The following is a 22,810-nucleotide window of genomic DNA, read 5'->3' as shown; positions in this document are numbered from 1 at the left end:
TATAAAATTGACTAATGAGACCGTCTAACAAGAGTTTTGTAATATACTATTATATAAAAAAATCTATCAAATAGAGACTGAAAAAGACATCATATTTTTGTTTCTCAAATTGCTCTTATACCAACATTTTTTTTTTATCAAAATTACAATTGTTACTTATTTTCGATATTATCTCTGTCGAATTTGCAATATGAACTTCGCTAATATATTTAATTAAGATATAACCTTTTATTTTAATATAAATCAAATTAGTTAAAAAAAATTTACATGTACGTACCGCGTATGTGGGTGCACTAGTACCGTATTAAATTTTCAACCCGAAAAATTTGAAAAATAACTTTGGTCAATCTATTTTGGAAAAATAACCATTTTCAACTGTTTTTGAGTATATTCAAATACATTCGAGAGATATAGTTTTTTTTAAAAAAAAAAATTTGGCCAATATTATTATATTAACTATCTCGTGAAACCTCCTATATCAAATATGATGTGAATGTCATTTCATAGCCTCTATATATTTTAATAGATTTTTAACTTATCTATAATAACATTTTATTCACTTTCAAAACTCTTTTAAAAATTACTAAAAGCTTTATTTATCTTTAGATATTTTTAAAAAAATTTAGAGTACTATATGACACTTAATAAAGAAATATCAGAAGAAAAAAAATCAATTTAAAAATAAAAATTATTACCATTCTGTTACTTTTGATGATCATCAGTGATTTTAGTATCCATGTGATAATAGGCCTGATTAAAAGCCCATTAGTGAAGCCCATTCCATCAATTCTTATTCTTGTCTCCTCATCCGTAGTCACCAACCTTTGAAGAAACAAATGAGCACTACTCGAGCTACACTAAAATGGCGGAGAATTATGGGTCTGGGCTCGAATGACGCTACCAAACCCGACCAATGCGAAACCAAATGGTTAGCCGCAGTGTGCAATGGCGATAGGCGTAATTTTGCCTGTATTTCTGTCTCGGAAAAGAGGGAGGGGAAAGACTTCTCGCCGACATGGGATCAGCTTATCAATCATCCATTGACTATGGTTGCGTTGGTTCCTAAAGACGTCGCGCTATTCGCCGCCGGAGCAATTGCCGGAGCTGCCGCCAAAACAGTCACCGCGCCACTGGATCGTATTAAACTGCTTATGCAGGTGTTCTTTTTATCAAAATCGTGTGATTTGTTCATTCTATCTGGATTTATTTACGCTATCGATTTTGCTACTGTGATTCTTTTCGGTATTTAATTTTCTCGGTTGTTTATGTAGCAGAATGCTGCTTTCTGAATTTAAGTTAGGTATATTTTGTTGTCCGATGAATTTCTATTTTTTTATGTTTAGGGTTAAATTTGTTGCGCAATATATCAAATGATAAAGTATAATAAATTTTCATAAAAAATACCAGTGAACGTAATGGTGAAGAAAAAAAGTAGAGCAAAGTTTAAAGTAAACTAAACCGAGCGATGTACGAATTACATTGTCCTTAAAATATATTCGTCCCCTCCTGTATGTGGTTCGATGATCGTCTTGGACGTCTGTTTCTCAGGATACAGCCGAACAACCAGCGATGACTTAGGACGAGACACTACTATGGCAAGATGAAAACATATTTTCACTTTATCATCGAAATTTAACGGGGGTCAAATGAAAAGTTAACAATTTGAAATGCAAGAGAATGCTTGAAAGAGATTAAGATTTTCATGTATTTGAAATGAGGAAATGAACACACTATTTATAAGCCCCAAAATGCACACCAAGAGTCATGAAAGATTAATTAACTCAATTAATCTTTCCATTAACTCAAGAATATGAAAAGTCAAAAGCTTTCAATTAACTTGTGGAAAGTCAAAAGACACTTCCGCAATAATGGGCCACAACTAACTCAAGAATGTGGAGAGCCAAAAGGCAATCTCACATTCATGAGACATAATTTTTATCCAAACTCCAAATTTGATTCAAATTTCCAACAAAATTTCCGCTAAAGCTAGATTAGAAAGTAGTAAATTATCCTCCAGCAGTTTTCTTCTGTAGATTATGTTTGACGATTTGTAAAATTTCGAGTTAAAATTAGACCGGTGCATGAGTCCGCGTAATAGTCGCATCGTGTGAACATTATCAGTTCGAGTAAATCAATTACGTGCAGATAACGTAAGGCCGTAGTATTCTTATATGATGATGTGTTAAGTTTTACTTTTTTATAGAACATTAAAATTACACAATGGATCTGAAGATCTTTATGTATTATGATTTGCCTTTGTTTTATATACTAAAAGATGACGTGTTCTTGTTATGTTTTATCTGTTTTTTCCTCTAATTTTATGTAGACTCATGGACTCAGAGCTGGACAAGAAGGTGTGAAGACGGGAATAGGATTTATAGAGGTACCTCTGTTGAATACTTACTTTTCCCTTTAGTTCACACTATAAAGTGGATGATACAACCTAGTGAGAAGGGGTGTTTTAAGCGATATTAATTTGTTTGTTTATTTTTAGTTGCAGGAAAGACAATGAACTTGTTCCATAGACTGAATTCAAACAAATGTGACTAAAACAACTTCATTAAGGGCCTTAGATGTTCTGATTTCATAACATCAGCTATCTTACTCTTTTATTTAAATGATGAGTCCATGTGCAGTTTCGTCTATATATTTTGTTCTCATGCAGCACATCTTCGCCGTGACTTTTAAATTTGAATATAGGCTTTTACTTTAATTGGGAAGGAAGAAGGAATAAAAGGTTACTGGAAAGGAAACCTACCCCAGGTTTGATTGTGCCCTTCATAAAACATAAAAAAGAGCTGTTCCTTATGGTCACACAAATTTCAAAAAGAATTTATTTTTAATGGGGCTTTACATAGTTTTTAAACATCATCTGATATCGTTCTGATGTGCTCTAGGTGATACGGATAATACCTTATAGCGCTGTACAACTATTTGCCTATGAAACATACAAGGTAAGGCAAAACTATATCCTACAGGATCCGTAGTTTCGGATCATGCTTGCATTTGAATCATGCAGTTTTTTTCCCTAAATTCAGAAACTTTTTCAAGCAAAGGATGGGGAACTCTCCGTACTTGGAAGATTAGCAGCAGGTGCTTGTGCTGGCATGACTTCAACTTTCGTAAGTAAAATAAAAAACAAATGGCCGACTTAGAAACTTATTGGATCTGATAAATAGTTTATTCTGTGCTTTCCATGTTAAAGTGTATGTAGACTGTAGAGTGAAATTAGCCAGTGGAGCAAATTATAGTATTTGTATTTGGTGGGCTGCTTGTTCATGGAGCAAATCAAATATTTGGAAGGTCACTATGTTATACGATTGTTCAAACTCGCACCACACATCCTTTCATGCACTAATAACCAACTGTTAATCTCTATTTGATTTCGAATTGCCCAGGTTACTTATCCGCTAGATGTGCTTAGGTTGAGGTTAGCTGTTGAACCTGGATACCAAACTATGACACAGGTCATGGTTATTTAATCCGTTGTCTTCTTTCCCACATGAGATGGCGCTTTGCACGAGCTGACAAATTATTGCATTTGTTTTCCCTTTCATGCAGGTTGCCTCAAACATGATAAGAGAGGAAGGTTTTGCATCTTTTTATAATGGTCTAGGACCTTCTCTTATTGGAATTGCGCCCTATATAGCAGTGAATTTTTGCGTTTTTGACTTGTAAGCTTAAATTATTTTAGAAGCTGTCCTGATGTATTGCCGTCCAGGCAGAATAAGCTTGAGGTATGTGGACTTAAATTGAATCTGTTCTGAATGCCAGGGTAAAAAAAGCTCTCCCCGAAAAATATCAAAAGAGGACTGAAGCATCCCTGCTGACAGCACTGGTGTCAGCCACTGTAGCCACAACCTTGTGCTATCCTCTGGACACGATTAGGCGACAAATGCAAATGAAGGGTACTCCTTATGTGACAGTTTTGGATGCTTTTCCAGGTACGGTGATACTGGGACAACACAATACGTACTCTACATCAAGTTTTGGAATACATTTAGAATACTTCAACATGTTACTTTTTTCTGGTAGTGTTCCATGACATAGCACAAACTTAATGTATCTGATGCATATGCTATATATGAAATTTTGGTTGAGGTTTTACGCCCCAATGTGATGAGTGAGCAAACTTTACTTGAGCATGCTATATTGCTCTCTCTTTTCATACCATGATTCTGCAGCATTTAGGCACAAGCAGTGAGTTATGCTATGTCCTGATGTTTCATTGCCATGTACACTTAAGCTGTGCCCCATTTACTATGATTGGATAAAATTGTGTATCAAGTTTTTTTGAGTAAATATACGTGTTCATATATAAAAGCTAGCAAAGTGAGATTTGAGAAAAAATTGCTTTCATTTCCTTTTATTGTGTGCTCGGGTACACGAGTTTCTTACGACTAGAAGTTGGTAATTGTCTGGTTGAACATTTTGATTTAGGGATTGTGGCACGTGATGGCGTTGTGGGACTGTACAGGGGTTTCGTGGCAAATGCATTGAAGTCATTACCAAACAGCAGGTTTACATCTCTTTGTCTCTGACAAACACATGCATGACAATTAATCGCTGTGGATTCAGATTTCAGGCGATTGGATACCTATCAGAATCTTAGGCAATGTTTGATTTTGTTTTTAAAATGACAATACAAAACTGAGTTCGAAATTGTTTTACGACTTCCTACAAGCTAACAAGTCTGCTAATGGTTCCATTTTTCTTGTCCGATCCCACCTACAGCATAAGGCTTACAACCTTTGATGCCGTCAAGAGTCTCATTGCGGCCGCGGAGAAGGAATTTCAAAAAATTAAAGACGAGAATCAGAAGAAACGAGGGGAAGTTGGTGGTGATAGCCTTGCCTAAACCTATTAATGGAAAGCATGTTTTCAGAAAATCAGTTTTTCGATACGAGTTAATTCTATTGCTTAGTGAGTTATTGGATGTATGAAGCTATCATTAATATTCCTGCTCGTGTATTTCTAAGATTCCTTTTTTTTTTCTTTTCTGTTGGTGGTCCTTTGGTCTATGACTCTATGTTATGCTACATCGGGTGTTTTTCTCGGTTTCACCCCATGTAGCATTGCATATTCTTGTTAAATCCATGTCCGAAATGTAATTTTGATAATCGGAATGCTGTATCGTGCTATGATTTGTGATTTGCTTGAATATTGTAATTTTAAACTCTTTCGTTTTTAATGGAAAATCATTTTTAATGATATATTTAACATCCTATACACTGTTTTTTTTTGTGACCATGATTTAAGATTTCTGTTATGGTTCTATTCTGGTTACTTATTTTTCAAAACTGAAATCTATTAGTAACTGCTGAGTTATTATTGTAATTTTGAAACTGAAATCGAAAAACGTTTTTTTTAAAACGATTTTTTATTATAATATTTCGGTTTTTAATTTAATATTTCGGATTCGTACTGACGTCCCTCTCTCATCCAATGTCTTCTTAACTAAAATAAGGCAAAAATATAAAAAAAAATGGCTTCACCTCTGCGACTCTCTCACCAGAATTTCTTCAGTGATTGCGGGAGAAAGTCATCACCGGCGAGATTTGATCGGTTCCGGGTGTCCTGTTATCCGGTTCCATCCGCCGAAGCAGGGGGCCCCCAGTTTTCAAAGTAAGAAGTAAATGTCTTCAGATTTTCAGCTAGAACTAGTTTCAGTTCCGATTCAACTGTATATGTAGTCCGATTTTTTTGATTTTTCTGATTGGTTGCAGTGAGGAAAGTCAACCACGTCTGCCTCTGCTGGAAAAATATGGAAATGGGACTTCCAAAAGGTGCCCACTGCCTGAAAGCTTGATAAGTTTATAGATTGCATCGATTTTTCAGAAGTTTTGTAATTCCATGTTGATTTAGTGATTAAATTTGATGACACCAATTGAATTACATAAACCAAATAACTTAATAATCTTATACCTCAAACGAAATCATAACAATAATATCGGTTTTAAACTATTAATTGTCCCACATCGGTTGACTTAATAACTTGGGAGTTGTATATATGGGCTTAGACAATCCTCCCCCCTTGAGCTAGCTTTTGGGGTTGAGTTAGGTCCAAGTGCCAATCTTAACATGGTATCAGAGCCCAGGTTTCCACCGTAATGTGTTGGACTGCCTATAATTAGGCCACCCGTTCTGCCCATAATTGGGTCATTTGTAAACTTCACGCTCCAGATGTTCATTCCTGGGCGTGAGAAGGGTGTGTTAATTGTCCCACATTGGTTGGCTTAATAACTTGGGAGTTGTATATATGGGCTTGGACAATCCTCCCCCCTTGAGCTAGCTTTTGGGGTTGAGTTAGGTCCAAGTGCCAATCTTAACATAAACGTTAATACAACCAATATTGCACGAGAATATAAGAAACCAAATAAAAAATTCACTGGATCACCACTGAAAACCCAACTACTCTAGCCACTGTCTTGGCAGTCCGAACCGTCCAACCTAAGACTTGTCCCATTGAATTGAGTGTCCAAGATGAAAACAAGGACGTGAGCGACAATCACTCAATACGAGAATATACGAGTATACAAACCGATACGGTGAATGTGAAATGCAATATGCTTGGATATCAAGGATCAAATCAAGAAATTTCATGCTCAGTCTAGAGACGCCTGAGTGTGTAGTCTCTGATTTGCCTTAGATATGTTTTGCCTCTCACAGTCATCGTTAAAATGTGTACCTACAATGTCCAGGGCCATCAAAGTCTGCGGACCCCGTCGGACATTGTGGCTCTTGTACTCAACCGTCCACAATACAGAACAAGGTTGGGCGGCCCCAACAAACGAGGTATATCTCAAAAAATATCAGGCCCAACGTGAAATGTAATGCATATGTTAAAGCAGTAACACATGTATCATACAACAGATAAATATGCAACATATAAGTGTATATATTATGCTTGAATATCTCAGTCAGTATCTCACGTAGCACATTAAAATAATTTGACAGAAAATCTACTCGTCTGAACCTAGACAATACCAACATGCTGAAATCACTTTCAAGCAAGATCCAGAATCACTAAACATGCTTCAAAATTCTTAATGATCCTTAAATCACTATTTAATTAAGACTTTAGGATCATACATGCGTCCGTTGTCAGCCCATTGATGACGTCTCGATCTGCATGTCCCGGTTTGCCGACCCTTCCTTAAGTCGACACTAGCTCTTAAGCTTCTCGACACTAAACTGCCCTAAAAACTGTCTAAAAACCTAAGGTATATGGCTAAAACTCGAGAAAGAGCAACCGAGAGAAAGTGGTATAAGAAACAAATGAAATCAGCCTCCATTTATAGGCTGCATCTGGATTAGTTCAAAAGATCCGAACTATCTTTTCTGCCACGTGTTAATCTCATTCGGCTAGTTGGATTTCTCGAGATAATGTAATCTGAAGTAGATTAGGTTGTCCATTTTAAATTCAGCTGATCCCAATATGTTGATTCTCAATTAATTAATTCTTTAATAATGCTTAACTTATAACTCTTTAAGCATATCTTAATTAATAGTTCATTCAAATAAAAACTTGGGTCATTACGTTTAGCAATCGGTTTGTTTTTGTACAAAGATATATCTTCTCTTATATTTGCAATGAGTGTGGCAGCAGTATTTCTAAATGGTACTTAATGCGTAAAGGCTAGTAAGTGTAGCTTGCATTGATAGTATGTATGGATTTAGAAATTTGCTGTCTAAATAGGTTCAATTTTTTTTTGTAATTGTGTCGTAATTATACTTCCTAAAGGTTCTAACTTCTTGAAAATCTAGCAAGTTTAGCTGGCATGGTTAGGTAATTGCATGTTGATTAGCAATTGGTTGTATGTAAATAGATAATAATTTATTTTGTTTTTGTAACGTGGGATGATAGTACTACTTAATGTTACTAGCTTGGAAGTCTTATTAGTTGAACTTGCCATTGTTTTAGAGTATTTTTGTAATTGTGTTTTGATCGAGCGGTTTATTTGTATAAATGTATACTTCATCAGATATATCATAGAGAGTGATTCAAGGCTTAGAACAATCCTTTGCGAACGTGTACCTGAAACTAGTGTATTTCAAGATTCGGACTTCGTGGAACATGACACAAGACTATGTTGGCTTCCAACAATTATTAAGGACTTCATTCTGCCTGCTGGCTTCCCTGGTGATATATCTCTACCTTTTAAGTGCCACTTATATGTGAACTTTTTGGGTGTTACATAGTTCAATCACGTCTCTTCATGGTTATGCGAAATTTTTGGGTGTTACAACATGTTTGATTTAATATTTAGAGTTGTCCTGCAGATTCTGTTTCAGATGATTACTTGGACTACATATTGCTTCAGTTCCCAACTAATGTGACGGGATGGATTTGTCATACACTGGTGACTTCCAGTCTTTTAAAGGCACGTGAATCTAATTCAGGCCATAAATTCGGCTTGGGTATGTCACCTAGTCAAAAATCAGCAAACATTTCAAGACTACTTTAGTTCATTAGTATATGGAATATCACCAAATCTTAAAAAGTTTAGTTGGATTATAGTAGAGCTTAGAACTTGTTATATCTTGAAATCTGACAGAAGCTTTGTTTCAATTTTCATATTCCTTTTAATGCATTAAAGGGTCTAACTTTGCAAGTCTTCAACAAAAATAAAGGGGGGCAATTTTTCCTTGTATACATGGAGGATGCTATGGGTAAACTCTTTGCATATCTTTCTTAAAATGGTGTAAAAATTTATGATGCTCATATATTATTTTATAGCATCAAGCATTTTTTAAAATAATTTATCTTTCTCAATTAAAACATTGGTGTTAATGTCAACTTTTACTGACGTTCTGCGCTAGTGCACTTAATGTGAAACCATTCAAAATTTTGTGGTGTTAATACAGGCTGTTGGATTAGGGTCATTTTCAGGATCCACGGCGGCGACGGCGGCTGCCACAATCAGGTATGGTTTATGATTCTTAGTAAATGAGCTGTTTTTTACAGTCTTTTATTTTACTTTCGTATGTCTAGACATTAATTTATATGTGCCCGTCATGGTAATCGCCCTGCTCTATTGGTAAAGTTTTTTTCTATGGTCAATATTTTTGAAGGATGTGAAAGACACTTTTATTCTCTTAAAATGCTGGGGTTCTGTGCACCAATGTAAGCTTGTTCTTGTTTATGCAGATGGGTGTCTAAGGATGGCATTGGTGCTGTTGGTCGATTATTCATTGGTCTGGATATCTACTGTCGCCATTAGAAAGGACACCGCTGATATGAAATTTTGAGTGATTATGGCTTCTTTATTTTCAGGTGGAAGATTTGGTAATCTTTTTGACAATGATCCTAAACAATGGCGCTTGTATGCAGACTTCATTGGTAGCGCAGGAAGGTTTGAATTCTACTTCTTCAAGTGTGAAGAGCTGTTTCATAATTTTTTATGATGCAAATGTGAACTCTTGTTGCAGCATCTTTGATCTCAGCACCCAGTTATATCCTGCTTATTTCCTGCCGTTGGCATCGGTTGGTAATCTTGCCAAGGTAAAGTTACTTAATTTTTTCTATAGGTGACCCGATTTATTATTCATTAAATCTCAGCATCCCTATTCCAATACAAAAATGTTTTGGAAGAATTTTTCTGCCCAGCTTGTTCTTTGGAAAAAGGAACCCGTTTAGAAGAAAATTGATTCCTATACTTCCACGTTTTCTTAGGTTAGTCCGAAGACATACTTTTGATGTTTATAATGATTGAACAGTTGATATGGTATACAAAATTTCTGGAACTATAAAATTTTACCATATGTAACGAAGAACCACAATATAGATTACTGATATCAATACTTATAGACTGGGAAAAATGTGTGCTCAAATTATTTCCATGAGTATGTCCAAACAAATCATATGCTTTGTTGTTTTGTCCAATGTTATACTTGCCTGTACAGGCTGTTGGGAGGGGCCTAAGAGATCCATCATTCCGGGTTATACAAAACCATTTTGCGATCTCAGGAAATCTGGGAGAGGTCTCTGCAAAGGTAGGTCGCGATGACGTTTTTTGCTATCAGAAATATGTGGCTTAGATTGTTGATTTAAGTTTTTGCAGAGGTTTTCTATTGCATCTCTTTATCGGTCTCTGATTTTGTTTACATGCTTGGTGTATATTTTTATTTGAAAGAGTGAGTGGGCTTGAATACCACTTCACTAATCTTTTAGACCTTTTAAGATTCTGGAAACTACCTATGCTAAGATTTTTTGATAACTTTATGGGGAAATTCAATTGGTATGAAGTTGTTGTACTATGTATTATAATAACTGTGCCTTGTGCTAAACTATAGAAATCAAGGTAATGCTACAATTACAGAACTAATTCAATTACAGAAAAATTTCACTATTTTTTTCTTTCTTGTTTTTCTTTTTTGTGCCAAAATCGGCAGGAAGAAGTTTGGGAAGTAGCTGCTGAGCTAGTTGGACTAGGTCTAGGCATACTTGCTTTGGTATGTAGAATACCTGGATATCAATTTATCTTGATATCAATCTCCACTCATTTCAAAATTCATTTTTCATTCATTTCAATTAAAATAAAATGTAGGATACTCCTGGTATTTCGTCATCATATCCTGTGATGGCATTAACTTGGCTGGGCATGCGGCTACTACACCTTTGGTTGCGCTATTTTTCCCTCTCTGTTCTGCGGTTCAATACAGTAAGCAATTTTTTCTCCAGGCTAAAGCAGAGATGGTCAAGTCTATATATTTTGCAAATTCATAAATGTATTTTTTATGTCCAAACTCCTTAAACTAGATTGATAAAGGCTTTTATAGTATCCATGTCATAAATAAGGGAGACTAATAAAAGGAAATATTCTTAGTTTTGCTCGTTGGTTAGTTGCATTTAAATTCTTTACTCATCATTTTCTGGCAGATAAATCTTAAGCGTGCTCGTATACTGGTAAATTCGCATGTGTTGCACTGTAAAGTTCCAGGTAAGCTTATTCTTATGTCACCCGCTTAGGCAATTTTATCTGGATGAAAAAATTAATCTTCCTTCTGGTCAGGAATCAATTACTGTAACAAGATGGAAGATATATTAGTATGGGAAAGGTTTATAAAACCTAGAATTATATTTGGTGTGTCCTTGGAAGAGATGATTACTGGCAAGAGACGTGGCTTCATGGTATGATATTATTTTCTCAGTGGTCAATTTCTCTTAATTTGCATTTGGATCGTGGGATTTGGAATAAAACAATTTCAAATCATTCAGTAGTCAATATCACAAATGTTCCAAATCTCTTTGTTCTGAGTTATTTTTTTATCGTAGGTGATCAATTTCAATTCTTACTCCATGAAGTCATTTGAGATTTACTATTCATAATTTGAGATTGAATCCTCCAATCCAGATGGAGCATTAATTTATTCAGTCCAACGTAAATTTCTCCATTCCAATGTGAACTTATATTTGTAGAACTATGATCAAGTTGATCACAAATGTTATGCTAGAGTTCAAATGGTTGATTTTCTCCGTTTGTTTTAGCAGTTGAGGATCCTTCTTAAACTTTACGCAGAAGAGAATTACTTTCTTGTTCTGAATCAACAGCGAACAGAATTTGAGGTCTTTGTATCCTTCAAGGTATATATGTGTGTGTGTGTGTGTGTGTGTGTGTGTGTTATATACAGCCATAGGATTGCATACAAATTTCTAACGATGTCAATAATTTATCAAGCTAGTTTATTCTCCAGGAAGGAGCTACAAGTGTATCAGTGTTGCGAAGTGTGTGGCAATCCTACTGGCTCCATCAAAACTGGAGTAAATCAGATGACACTTTCCATCAACTCGAGCAAAGCTTGGTGGAATTGAATGCTAGGTTTGATGATTTTCTGCTACAACTTGAAGCATCTGAATGGGATACAAGTCAAATAAATTTAAAGGTGCCGAAAGATATTTTGGTACAGGAACACCGTACTTTGTGATCCGTTGGCTTGCAATTCAAAAAGGGCGATCTGAAAACACTTTTGATAACAACTGAACATAGAGTGGGCGCAAACAAAAAACGACTTATGCGTAGTATTTTAAAAATTCAAGTAAAACCCCGTGAATTTTATTGATTTTCATCCTATTGCACCCTACTTCTCTGAAGTTTCTGGGTCCATTCTTGCTCCTAATCTGCTTTTCTATCCTTCGAAGCTGAGTTCCAACTTCAAGAAGACCTTAGGCACTGTTTTTTTAACACCATCTTGCTTTTCAAAGAGGCAGCTGCCTTTTCGCCAATCATCCTTGAAAGTACGTTATCCAATGCATCAGTACCTTGGTAAAGTTCCCCTCCATGGGGTGTGATTGAATTACAAGGTTATGACCTCCCAGGCTACCTTTGTAGGAATCTGAATTTTGGATTTTCGCCCCTCCATTATGATATTTATTATAGATTTACATATAGAATACAAAAAATATGATTTGGATTCTTAAATTTGCCCCTTCTAACGCAAATTTCTGGCTCTGTTGCTCCCTCTACTTGTTCTCGCATGTGCAAAAAGATAAAGAAATGAACTTTAGCGGCTTCTACTTTTGTTGTTGCTGTGTCTTCTGGACCATTACTGAGATTATTCAAAAGTTTTTTGGGCATTCTGTAGAAATGGAAATGCAGCATTTTGGACATATAAACTTTACATCTTTTAAAAGAAAATGCCTACGTTTATTACTACGTAAATAAAAATATACCCTTTTAATGCTTCAATATGTCGTTCATTGTGCTACATTTCCAATTTTGTAAAGATTTGTTAGGGTCCATGATATCACATATAGATGTTACATGAAGTAGATTATTGTAATTTTATACAGTCTGCTCACCGTTCCATTAGGAAGGGTTTAGTTTCTCTTGGGCTGTAATACTTGTCTTGGGAGCATACAAACTTTATACAGGAGCGTATCTGATTTGGAAAAGGACAAGTATGTGAAGTCTGGGGAGACAAGCACCAGATTGCTCGAACCAGAAATTCCTCCATACTATCTTTCCTGCTACCAGACCTAAACCGGTGTGACCATATCCTTTGGGATGGACCTCGTTCCAAAATAGAGTTGGAACAAATATTTTAAAAACGTTTTAATGTTTCATAAGTGAAAAAAATTAAAATATGTATATTTTTGTAAAAAAAAATTATGAAAATATTTTTTAAAAAAGCTCTTCTCCAAGTATAGTTTTTAAAGAATATTTGAGAGTTATTTTTTGATGTTTTTAGAATAACAGATAAAGGTATCCAAAGAGTTTTTTAACTTTAAAAAGGTTTTTATGGAGTTGTCCATACATATATTTATTCTTATAAACCAACTTTTAAAATTTTTTATAAAAATTTTGTAAATTATTTTTTTTAAAAATATTTTATAAGTGCTTTCCCCTAAAAAAATTTTCTTATCGATTTGTAAAATATAAATTATACTAACGACCTTAAAAAATAACTAAATAAATCTCTACATCAAAATTTTCTGAATATTAAATTTTTATATATTATTCGTTATATTCAAATTTTAATCAAAATATGGTATTAAATTTAAATATACTCATATTATTTTAATATAAGAACCATCTTATTTTAAGTAAAGCTACTTTTTATAAAAATTATATGATTGATATGATTAGTTTAAAGTTATATTAAGAATCATATTTTCACTAAATGGTGCTTGTAAAAACAATTTAATGTCAAGTTGGGAAATTATTTAAAATTTTTTTTAATCGGGTTTTGAGGATGAAACGTGGTAGTATACACTTTTTTAGAGAAAAAAAATATTTTTTAGAATTTCTGTATCTAAACATTAATGAATAATTGCTAAGAGCTATTATATTCTCTAAAAATGTTCAAATTTGTGTTACTCAAATATTATTTTTGTAAAACTATAGAGGGCAATGAAGTTTAAAGAAAATTCAATAGTATTTTATCATTTTCAATTTTTTAATTAAAAATGAAATAACATACAATTTTTTTTAAAAAAAAAAACTCAAATATATTCTAAAAACACTCAAATATTATTTTTTTATACTCTTTTTTTAATCAAAAAATTACCCGATATTATTAAATTAGATATAATCTCAACTGTGAGACTATGGGTTTATAGCTGATGAAAATATAAATAAAAACAGATTTTTTTAATTAGGGTGGGTCAAATACCTAACCACCCTGATAATCCCAACAAAATAGAAATTATTGTTCACATGAGTCATGATTACTGCTACATAAATAATCTCTCGTCAGTTGTTTCAAAAAATAATAATAATCTCTCGTCAGTTGTTTCAAAAAATAATAATAATCTATCGTCAATAGTCATGATTAATTATAGTCGTATATTTTGATCAATGATAACCGTTGATATATTCGCAATGTAACATTACACTTACACAACGGTAGTATATCTTATATTTGTGATCTCATATGTCTTGGAACCAGAATGGTGATTGGTAGACATTATACCCATTTTTTATTATAGTTCACCCGACCCCTCAAAATATGGATAATCCAATCTGAATGCCATAAAATCGATCATTAGACCTGTTGAAAGACCATATTATCACATGATGTTACCAGAAAGTAAAACTAAGAACCATATACTAGGTGCCATTTATCCGATAAAGCAAATATTTTGGGCTGATAGGCGAAATTTACGACTTAGGATCTAATCCTTTATAATCTGCCATTCCATAAGGCTCAAACAAATCTTTGAAGAACCCTTTCTTTCTTCTTGGATTGAACCCAATATCTTTGCAGAGTTGATCATTGTACCAAATATGCGTGCTGGCAATACAAGCTCTTCTGTACATATTGTTGCCGGCATACTTCTTCATATGATTCTCCCACATCTTGACATCATTTTCCATTTGTTTCACACTTGGAAATTGAAACTTTTGATCAAGAAAGAATGAGAGCCATTGACATCTCATCTCGAATGTGTAGAGGTTCGCGATCGACTCGGAGTAGCCCACAACTGCTAATTGAGGGATTCTTGGATGGATCATTTGTCTGCATTAAACCGACATAGTCTAGGAGTCAATAAATCATAAATTGAAATACAATTGTCCCTGCCAAACCATAAGGGAAAGTGAAGCTTCTATTTCGGGGGCATAGGCCTCGTGTTCTCAGAGCCACGTTGGCCAAACTGATCCAGAGTTGAGCGAAGACAACCTTATTAAAGTCAGAAGCTTTCCCAGTATATATTTCTTTATTCACAAGAGTGGAACTTGACATGCTGCTTAAGGGGAATCAAGTTCCTTAACACTCGGAGTAACACCCATCGATGATTGTATCTATACTTAGTGACAGAGTATCAAGTATGTGTAGTGTGTTGAAACAAAGTATTAATGACAAAGATAATTAAATAATTTCAACAAAAAGAACCCAACCGCTTGGAACGAACACAAAGTTTTCAATTTCAGAAGTATTTTCCACGTAAAATCCTGCGGCTTTCATTAATATAAACTTGTCCCAAGAAAGTTATTCAATGACACTTGGTTCAACAGTCTAAGATAAGCAACATTACCTATACAGAGGAACTGATGAGGTGGGAGTTCCTGCAACGATGTTAGCGAAATTTGGAGAGGCAAAGATATTCTTGAGCTTTTGATCACCCCTATATCCCGTGGCAAAAAACACGACATCCGTTTTCAAGGGATCGACCTCTCCATCGACTAGCAAACCTTCTTTGCAGAAGCTAAAACGTTTTGATTTCTTCAAAACGATGCTCCCTTCTTCAACTCCATCAAAGAACTTATCTGGTAGGAAAAATATCGTACAAGAAGATATTTCATCAACAAAACTACACTTCGGTATCATCCCGTATTTTCTTAAGGGAAGTTTCCATCTAAGGTAGCTCTCAACAAACTTCGACATGCCCCATCGCTACAAGGTAAAAGAAGCACATGGACTAGTCATAAATTTTGAATATTGAAATCCATTGATCAACAGCACAAGTTTTATTGGTCGAAGGATTACCAAAGGTGTAAGTAGAAATGCTAAGATGTTGTGAAAGAACCCTTCCCCAGGTTTATGAATCATTAGCTCTGAGAATCGGTTGAAAAACAAATAACCGAAGTTAACTCCCCATGGTTCCGCATCAGGAAGCATCCAATGAATGGTTCTCTGGATCATAGTGCACGGTTTCTCGATCCCTGATCACCGAGTAATCGATTAAAATTCAATCATTTACGCATTAGATGAACGAAACAGTTTGAATTTTTGTACCATTTTCCTGAGCACATTCGAATGCAATGTCGACTGCTGATTTCCCAGAACCTATGACCACAATGTTCTTTCCTTTAATGAAATTTGCAGCACTTGCATTGTCCATGGCTGAGTAATCCATCGAGTGGATTACTTTCCCTGAGAACACTTCCGGGCCGTGGCCTTCGGGGAATTCCGGGATGTCTGCTAATCCACTGAATCTTCCAATACACAGTATCACAAACTCAGCCTCATACACCTGCCAACATAGCTTGTATAATATCACAAATTCAGCCCGCAGTTTATCACTATTCTTGATTATCTACACAACAATAACATCAAATTGCACACAATTCAGAACGATTACCTTCGTCGAATCCTCCTTCGTGTGATGAACTTTCAGATTCCATTTCCCTTTGGATCCGAAAGCTTTTCCATCTCCACCCCACAATTCGTAAGACTGAATCTCATCTTCAGACTCCCCCACGTAGTCAATACTAACCACTTCACTGTTGAATTTCACATATTGCAACAGATCAAAATGTTGAGCATAAGATTGAATGTACTCAAGAAGCTGGGAACTGTGGGGGAACATTTCTTTGACAGAATCCGGCCATGGGAAATCGGAAAATTGGTAATATGGTTTCGCATTCTGAAGTTTGGTGGACTCGATGGTTTGCGTCCAGAGCCCACCAACTTGATCTTTCGCTTCAAAAACAATGGGTTTGAACCCTTTGGATACTGCGCATTTGCAGGCAAGAAGGCCACTGACTCCTGCTCCGATGATTGCTACCCTTTTCTCCATTGATGAAATCTTGGAAATTTTGAGAGAAATTTCTTATGCGGCTATCATAAAAACTAAAGATTTTCCACCTAAGAACTTGATTCGGGCTGGCATTATTGTATAGTATATTTCTTGTCTCTTTTGATCTATCTGACGCAGAATTCGATAAATTATGTTTTCATGAAAATAGCGCGTTTTCATCTTTTGTTTTTTTAAAAAGATTTTTTTAACTATGGGATGAGGGCTCGAACCAGACCAAATATTTTCGGGATCGATGTTTCTGTCATACTCTCTAACTTCTGTCGACTTGTAATGGGCATGTAATGGCTCATTTACTATCAGACGAAGAAAAGACACCATCTTGGATGGATTCGAGCAATTCGGGAGGACTCGATTTGTCTTTCAACTTTTTTATCTTCTTCCGTAAAATATTTTCCAGTTCATATGCCATAGTGAGGGCCTTGGAACATTCCTAAGAGTTTTCCTACTTCTTCGCTCTGTCCCGAGGAAAGGACTCATCCTCAAACCTCTCTTCTAGGTGTACGTGACTACTGTCGCGAGGTAATTTCTCCTCAATGACTTTCTGTATGGCCACAACTATCCACTGGGTTAGTTGTTTTGTATTGATTGTGAAATTGTGCTCGGGGAGTTGATGACCTCTGAATATGTGGTCTCTATCCGGGAATCGTCCATCCGCACTGATTTTCGTGTGGAAAACATATGTAGTCTTAGATCTGATTTCACATAGACGATGCCAATGATGATAGCCCGGTAAATCGAGTGAGCTGGGTGGGCGATTCACTGGGTCTGGTAAGTTCTTCTCGGGCACACTCGAAACCGGACAGATGATATTTGGGCTGAAGAATATGCACACCTTAAGAACAAAAAACATTAGTTGGGCACCAGAAGATTTTTCGGATTAGCCACTCCGACATCAGTCGAGTGTTTTTTACAAAGAAAAGTGCAATATAGAAAATATATATTGAGTACTTGTGCAAAAAAATGTTAAAGTGGATCAAATCATTTAGGATCAAGTAAACTTGACTGTTTATATTATAAAAGTAATGATGATATTGTTTTTTGTGATCGGTTGTTACTTATGGCAAGATGGTCGTCAATGTCCTGCCTCTTGACACTGACACATCTGATTATTGTTCGATCAGCTATACTTTATAGCTCAGAGCGTGTGGTCACTACAGAACTACATGTGGATAAGACGGCGGTAGGAGAGATGCGTATGTTAAGACAGACGTGTGGGAAAACGCGCAAAGATGGAATTATGAATGAAAGAAATGTAGGCTATTTAGGTGTAGCTCACATATATGATAATATTAGGGAGAGACGTCTAACATAATTTGGTAATATAAAGAGGAGATCAAACACGACCTCAATCTGACATATTTTAAATTGACAGATTAATGGAAGGAGTGGAACGAAAGGTATGTCATTGTGATTAAGAATGATATGTGAGAAATCAATTAATTTTGAGAATTAGTATCAATGTAATTGACCCCGAAACTAGCGACAATGTGCTATAATGATAATGATAATACAAATGTTAAAAAAGAAATTTATATGATTTAATTTCTAATTATATATGTTAAAACTGAACTATACAAAAATTTAATTTGATTAATAATAATTTTATCTATATTTTTATTTACAGTATGAATTTTATAGAATGATATTTACTGAATTAATTATATTTTTGTTAATTTATAGTGTATTATTATTTATTTAACTTATTTAGACTTTATATTTAAAGATTTTATAAAAATATTAACTAAAAAATAATACATTATATTTTAATTATTAATTTAAATAAGAGAAATAACTTTTTTTCCACTAATTTTTCATATTTTGAATTTTGGTCCAGAAACTTTAATTTTTTTGGCTTCCAATAATATTTCACTATAGTCCTGATATTTTAAGATATTTTCATCGATATATTTACCAAAAAAAGATAATTTTAATATTTGAGAAAGATAAATTATTTTTATACATAACTAAATAGTTTTAAAATGCTCATAAATATGAAAGGGTGTATGATCATTGGTTAGAGTGTACAATCATTTGATTGGGAGGTCGGCGATGATGATATTCGTATACAAATTGTCGATCATTCACCAAATTGGAAATCAACACACGTGTGTGGGGGATGTAAGAAAATTATTGAACCCAAAAATTAAATAAAATATCTTAAATAGTTAGTAAAAACAATATTTCAATTAATAGTATATATAATTTTTCAAAATAGTTTTACGTTAGAGAGATATAAAGTTCGAAATAGAAATATCTTTAGAAGATGTCAAGAAAATTACAATAAGATCCACACCATTTGTTAAAATAATTGTGTGATTAAATGTTAGTTTTAAATAATCAATAAATATATCAATTTTCATATCTACATAATATAATAATATTAAAATAAAATAAAATAAACTATATCATAAACTTACTTCACATTTCTGCTTCGTTTCCTTCGTTCTGTCCGACAGCATGGAGTGGCCTCATTTCGGTTTATTAAACTCATTAAATCAATCAAAGAAAGCAATCAACCATTCAATCAAAACATTACACGCTTCTGAGATATGTTTTTTTTAATACAATATACAACATTATTAAACGATATATGCATATAATTAGTGTACTTGATAATATGTCATGCCCAATGTCCGGACCCGGTGATATCGACTCTAACACCGAATAAAAATTTGAAAATAACAAAACTCGATAACACAGAAATTCTGAACCAGTATTTAATTACATATATACTATAAAATGTTATCTTCATATCATTAAATCATCAATATAACAACGAAAACAAAAGAAACTAAAATATAATTATTATATTACTATCAATAGCGAATTCATGTTGTTGGTGTAATAATTGTCATTGCTTGGCAGAACGATCGAACCGTGATACTTGAGCTGATGTGCGGTTTAAAAGATTTGAGTTGTATCATTACCACCAGCTATATATTTTGATAAAACGGTAAGCACTCGATCATACACATGTTATCACATATCTATCCTCCCAAAAATTTGGTTCTATTCGATCTCGTTTTTCTTCTCATCTTCGTTTTTGACTGGAAAGGGTGAGTGAGTAATATGATCACCTCTCAGCAAATAAACATAAGATACTTCCCGATTTCTATAAAAGATATACATTTTAATTTGCATAGATTTATCATACAGTAACATTCCACTCTTCTAGCAAAATATATTATTTTCAACGATCAAGCTCCTAATAATTCGACTACGATATAAGTTACAACTTATAAAATCGGATATGTACCATTGAATTTGATATCAAATGTAAAATTTAATTTTTATCACTTCATCAAAAATTATATCGAATGATTCCCATAACTCAACCATTTAAATTGTATAAAAACAAAAGTGTCAGGTTACAACCATATTCCATAAAAAAAACCAATTAATACTTCCCGACATATTTAAATAATATCAACCTTGAATAATTGAAAACTTTTAATGGTATTGTTGCGAGATCTGTCAGGATAATATATTTTATTAGATGCGTATATGTTAGTCTAAAATATGCAAATTAAAAGGAATCTATAGCCACTTGTGAAACATATATTGGAATCGCACAATATATAATATATTAGTTTTGCAAGATATTTGGTGGGAATTGTTATCGTTGATGTAGACATAGTTTATTACTTAAAATATCTTACTAATTTAGAAATTATCAAAAAACATAAATTTATATTCCAATTCCATCTAGATAATAAAGGGAAAAAAAAAAGTAATATTGTTTTAGAAATTTTGACCCATGATATATTTTAAAGAACATTAACATTGTATTTATTTATTATATAATGTAATATTGCACATGCTAGCTTATTACTTATTTAAATTCCTTTATATTCCATTTGCTTTTGTATACTTTTTTTAGACAAAAACTTGTGTGAGACGGTCTCACAGATCGTATTTTGTGAGACATATCTCTTATTTGGGTCATCCATGAAAAAATATTATTTTTTTTATGCCAAGAATATTACTTTTTATTCTGAATATCGGTAGGATTGATCCACCTCACAGATAAAGATTCGGAAAACCGTCTCACAATAGACATATTCATTTTCTTATTCAATCTCGATTATCAATTATTAATTCATCTCTCTTATGACACAACAACAAATATATATTAAATTTCGAAAACAAGACATTGGTTTCCTGGAAAAAAATATGTTATCTTTTGAGGAGGTTTATACTGTCGGTTTGAAAATTTGGGTATTCGATTATAATCAATCCATCATGGGTTTTTTAGATAATAATATTAAATTTGAATCAAATTATTTTATTGTAAATTTTCGAATTTTTTCATACTCCATTTTTTAGCACTTGTTGGGTTCAAACCATTCGGGATCACAAAAATTTTAATTGACGTAATTGTGGATTGGTTAAATCACAATAGTTTAATTAATTTGCCATTTGATTAATCATACCAAATATATCATGCACGTATCAAATTAGTGATAAATTTTTTTACATGAAAGTTTTATATGTAGTTCACTGTATTAATGAACTTATCTTTATTTTATGTATAAAATCGAGTAAGGTAACATAAATTAAAATTATATACCTAACTAATTACCACTTGAAGCTTGGGGATGGGTCCAGTTCTAGAAAATCCTAATCCTTAACCGGCTTGCTCGTCACAGGTTAAGAACGGGTTACAGAATCGGCGGGATCCTAATCCTTAACCGGCTTGCTCGTCGCAGGTTAAGGACGGGTTATAGAATCGGCGGTACTGGCCTAGGCTTGGGACCGGCTTCGACCCGATTCAATTTTAATTATTTTATTTAGAAAATTTGTTAAAAAATTATTTTTAAAATACAAAATTTTAAAAAATGCTTGTACGTTTGTGTCTATTACAAAAAGTTATTTTGTATGTATATATGGATTTGATATTGTAGTTGATGGTTTTCATGATAATTTTTTGTTTAATTAATTCATTATTTTTTTATTATATGCTGGTGAGAATTGTAAAATGAGCATCGAGTGCCTAAATGATCATTATTCCCGATGCAATTGATGACACGTTTAATTTTTAAACCTACTCATTCAATGTATTTATTCTTTGACTTGAATGATATTTCTTCATTATTATTTATCATATATTTAGACTTGTGATTTTGTGAGATTATAGTCTATACTTTGCTTAAATAGTTAAGAAAATAATTTGTGAAAATACAAGCCTTTAAGATATGGTAAGTATTTTATTAATTTTGACAAATGATTTATTCATGTTTATTTAATTGCATTAAATAACTAATAAAAACAATCTAATGTGAAATATAAAAAAAAAAATCTTACAAAAAAGCAAAATCCACCAATGATTTATGGTCATATTTTTTTTAAAAAAATTAAAAATTAAAATATTTAAAAAAATACCAACCCTGCGATGGCGAGTCAGCCCGCCAGGCTAGACTCGTCAACCCGGGTTTCGGAGCCATAAACTGTAATCGGGCCGTTGTTGGACGGTCATAATAACTGTTCTAGGTCAAACTCATTGACCTAATTAACAAGTGCATTGAACACGAGCTGAGTCCAGTTCGGATCGGGGCCAGACCCTGACCACTGCCAGGCCTACTCGATGCTTCTGTTATCACAACAAGAGAAGTATGATCTCCCTACTTAAAATCATAAATGTTTTTTTTTTTTTTTTAAATACAACTATTATAATTACTTGAAGTGATGATGGGGTGTGGACTATTTTTTATAAGTCACGTCTCTCCAGAAAGGTATATGCCAAATCATATGGTTGGCAAATCATAAATCACAATATAGCGTTGGCATTATTGATGATGTTCACATATGGGTTTCACCCTTTAATAA

General features: G+C 33.7%; 3 protein-coding genes across 5 annotated transcripts; 2 read left to right on the top strand and 1 right to left on the bottom strand.

Annotated features, from left to right (window-relative positions):
• The first annotated feature begins 804 nt into the window (after nucleotides 1-804).
• Nucleotides 805-5,198, top strand: LOC142546423 (thylakoid ADP,ATP carrier protein, chloroplastic-like). The gene is made up of 10 exons (XM_075654127.1): nucleotides 805-1,157; nucleotides 2,327-2,383; nucleotides 2,701-2,763; nucleotides 2,898-2,954; nucleotides 3,039-3,122; nucleotides 3,399-3,467; nucleotides 3,562-3,674; nucleotides 3,775-3,944; nucleotides 4,441-4,519; nucleotides 4,735-5,198. Exons 1-10 carry the CDS (start codon nucleotides 837-839, stop codon nucleotides 4,856-4,858), a joined length of 1,137 nt encoding a protein of 378 aa, XP_075510242.1. The 5' UTR covers nucleotides 805-836; the 3' UTR covers nucleotides 4,859-5,198.
• A 252-nt stretch (nucleotides 5,199-5,450) lies between these two features.
• On the top strand, nucleotides 5,451-12,958 carry LOC142546422 (protein root UVB sensitive 5-like). 2 transcript variants are annotated; one of them, XM_075654126.1, is made up of 15 exons: nucleotides 5,451-5,625; nucleotides 5,727-5,786; nucleotides 7,986-8,143; nucleotides 8,284-8,384; nucleotides 8,869-8,927; nucleotides 9,152-9,198; nucleotides 9,278-9,356; nucleotides 9,433-9,505; nucleotides 9,907-9,996; nucleotides 10,396-10,455; nucleotides 10,551-10,664; nucleotides 10,883-10,943; nucleotides 11,016-11,134; nucleotides 11,495-11,599; nucleotides 11,635-11,770. In XM_075654126.1, exons 1-15 carry the CDS (start codon nucleotides 5,486-5,488, stop codon nucleotides 11,638-11,640), a joined length of 1,272 nt encoding a protein of 423 aa, XP_075510241.1. In that variant the 5' UTR covers nucleotides 5,451-5,485; the 3' UTR covers nucleotides 11,641-11,770. The 2 variants fall into 2 exon arrangements, with proteins under 2 accessions (XP_075510241.1, XP_075510240.1); XM_075654125.1 differs by having other exon boundaries at nucleotides 5,457-5,625; nucleotides 11,495-11,587; nucleotides 11,698-12,958.
• Nucleotides 12,959-14,458: 1,500 nt separating this feature from the next.
• LOC142546421 (putative flavin-containing monooxygenase 1) lies at nucleotides 14,459-17,092 on the bottom strand. 2 transcript variants are annotated; one of them, XM_075654123.1, is made up of 5 exons: nucleotides 16,526-17,092; nucleotides 16,180-16,429; nucleotides 15,931-16,106; nucleotides 15,479-15,837; nucleotides 14,459-14,961 (listed from the first exon to the last, which is right to left on the bottom strand). In XM_075654123.1, the coding sequence occupies exons 1-5, from the start codon at nucleotides 16,961-16,963 to the stop codon at nucleotides 14,604-14,606; spliced, it is 1,581 nt and encodes a 526-aa protein (XP_075510238.1). In that variant the 5' UTR covers nucleotides 16,964-17,092; the 3' UTR covers nucleotides 14,459-14,603. The 2 variants fall into 2 exon arrangements, with proteins under 2 accessions (XP_075510238.1, XP_075510239.1); XM_075654124.1 differs by having other exon boundaries at nucleotides 16,180-16,417; nucleotides 16,526-17,089.
• Nucleotides 17,093-22,810: the final 5,718 nt, after the last annotated feature.

The sequence above is a fragment of the Primulina tabacum genome, chromosome 5, assembly GCF_025594145.1.
Source record: "Primulina tabacum isolate GXHZ01 chromosome 5, ASM2559414v2, whole genome shotgun sequence".
In the NCBI taxonomy this organism is placed as follows: domain Eukaryota; kingdom Viridiplantae; phylum Streptophyta; class Magnoliopsida; order Lamiales; family Gesneriaceae; genus Primulina; species Primulina tabacum.
The sequence above is the reverse complement of the archived record's forward strand: the minus strand, read 5'-3'. Positions and strand labels throughout refer to the sequence as shown.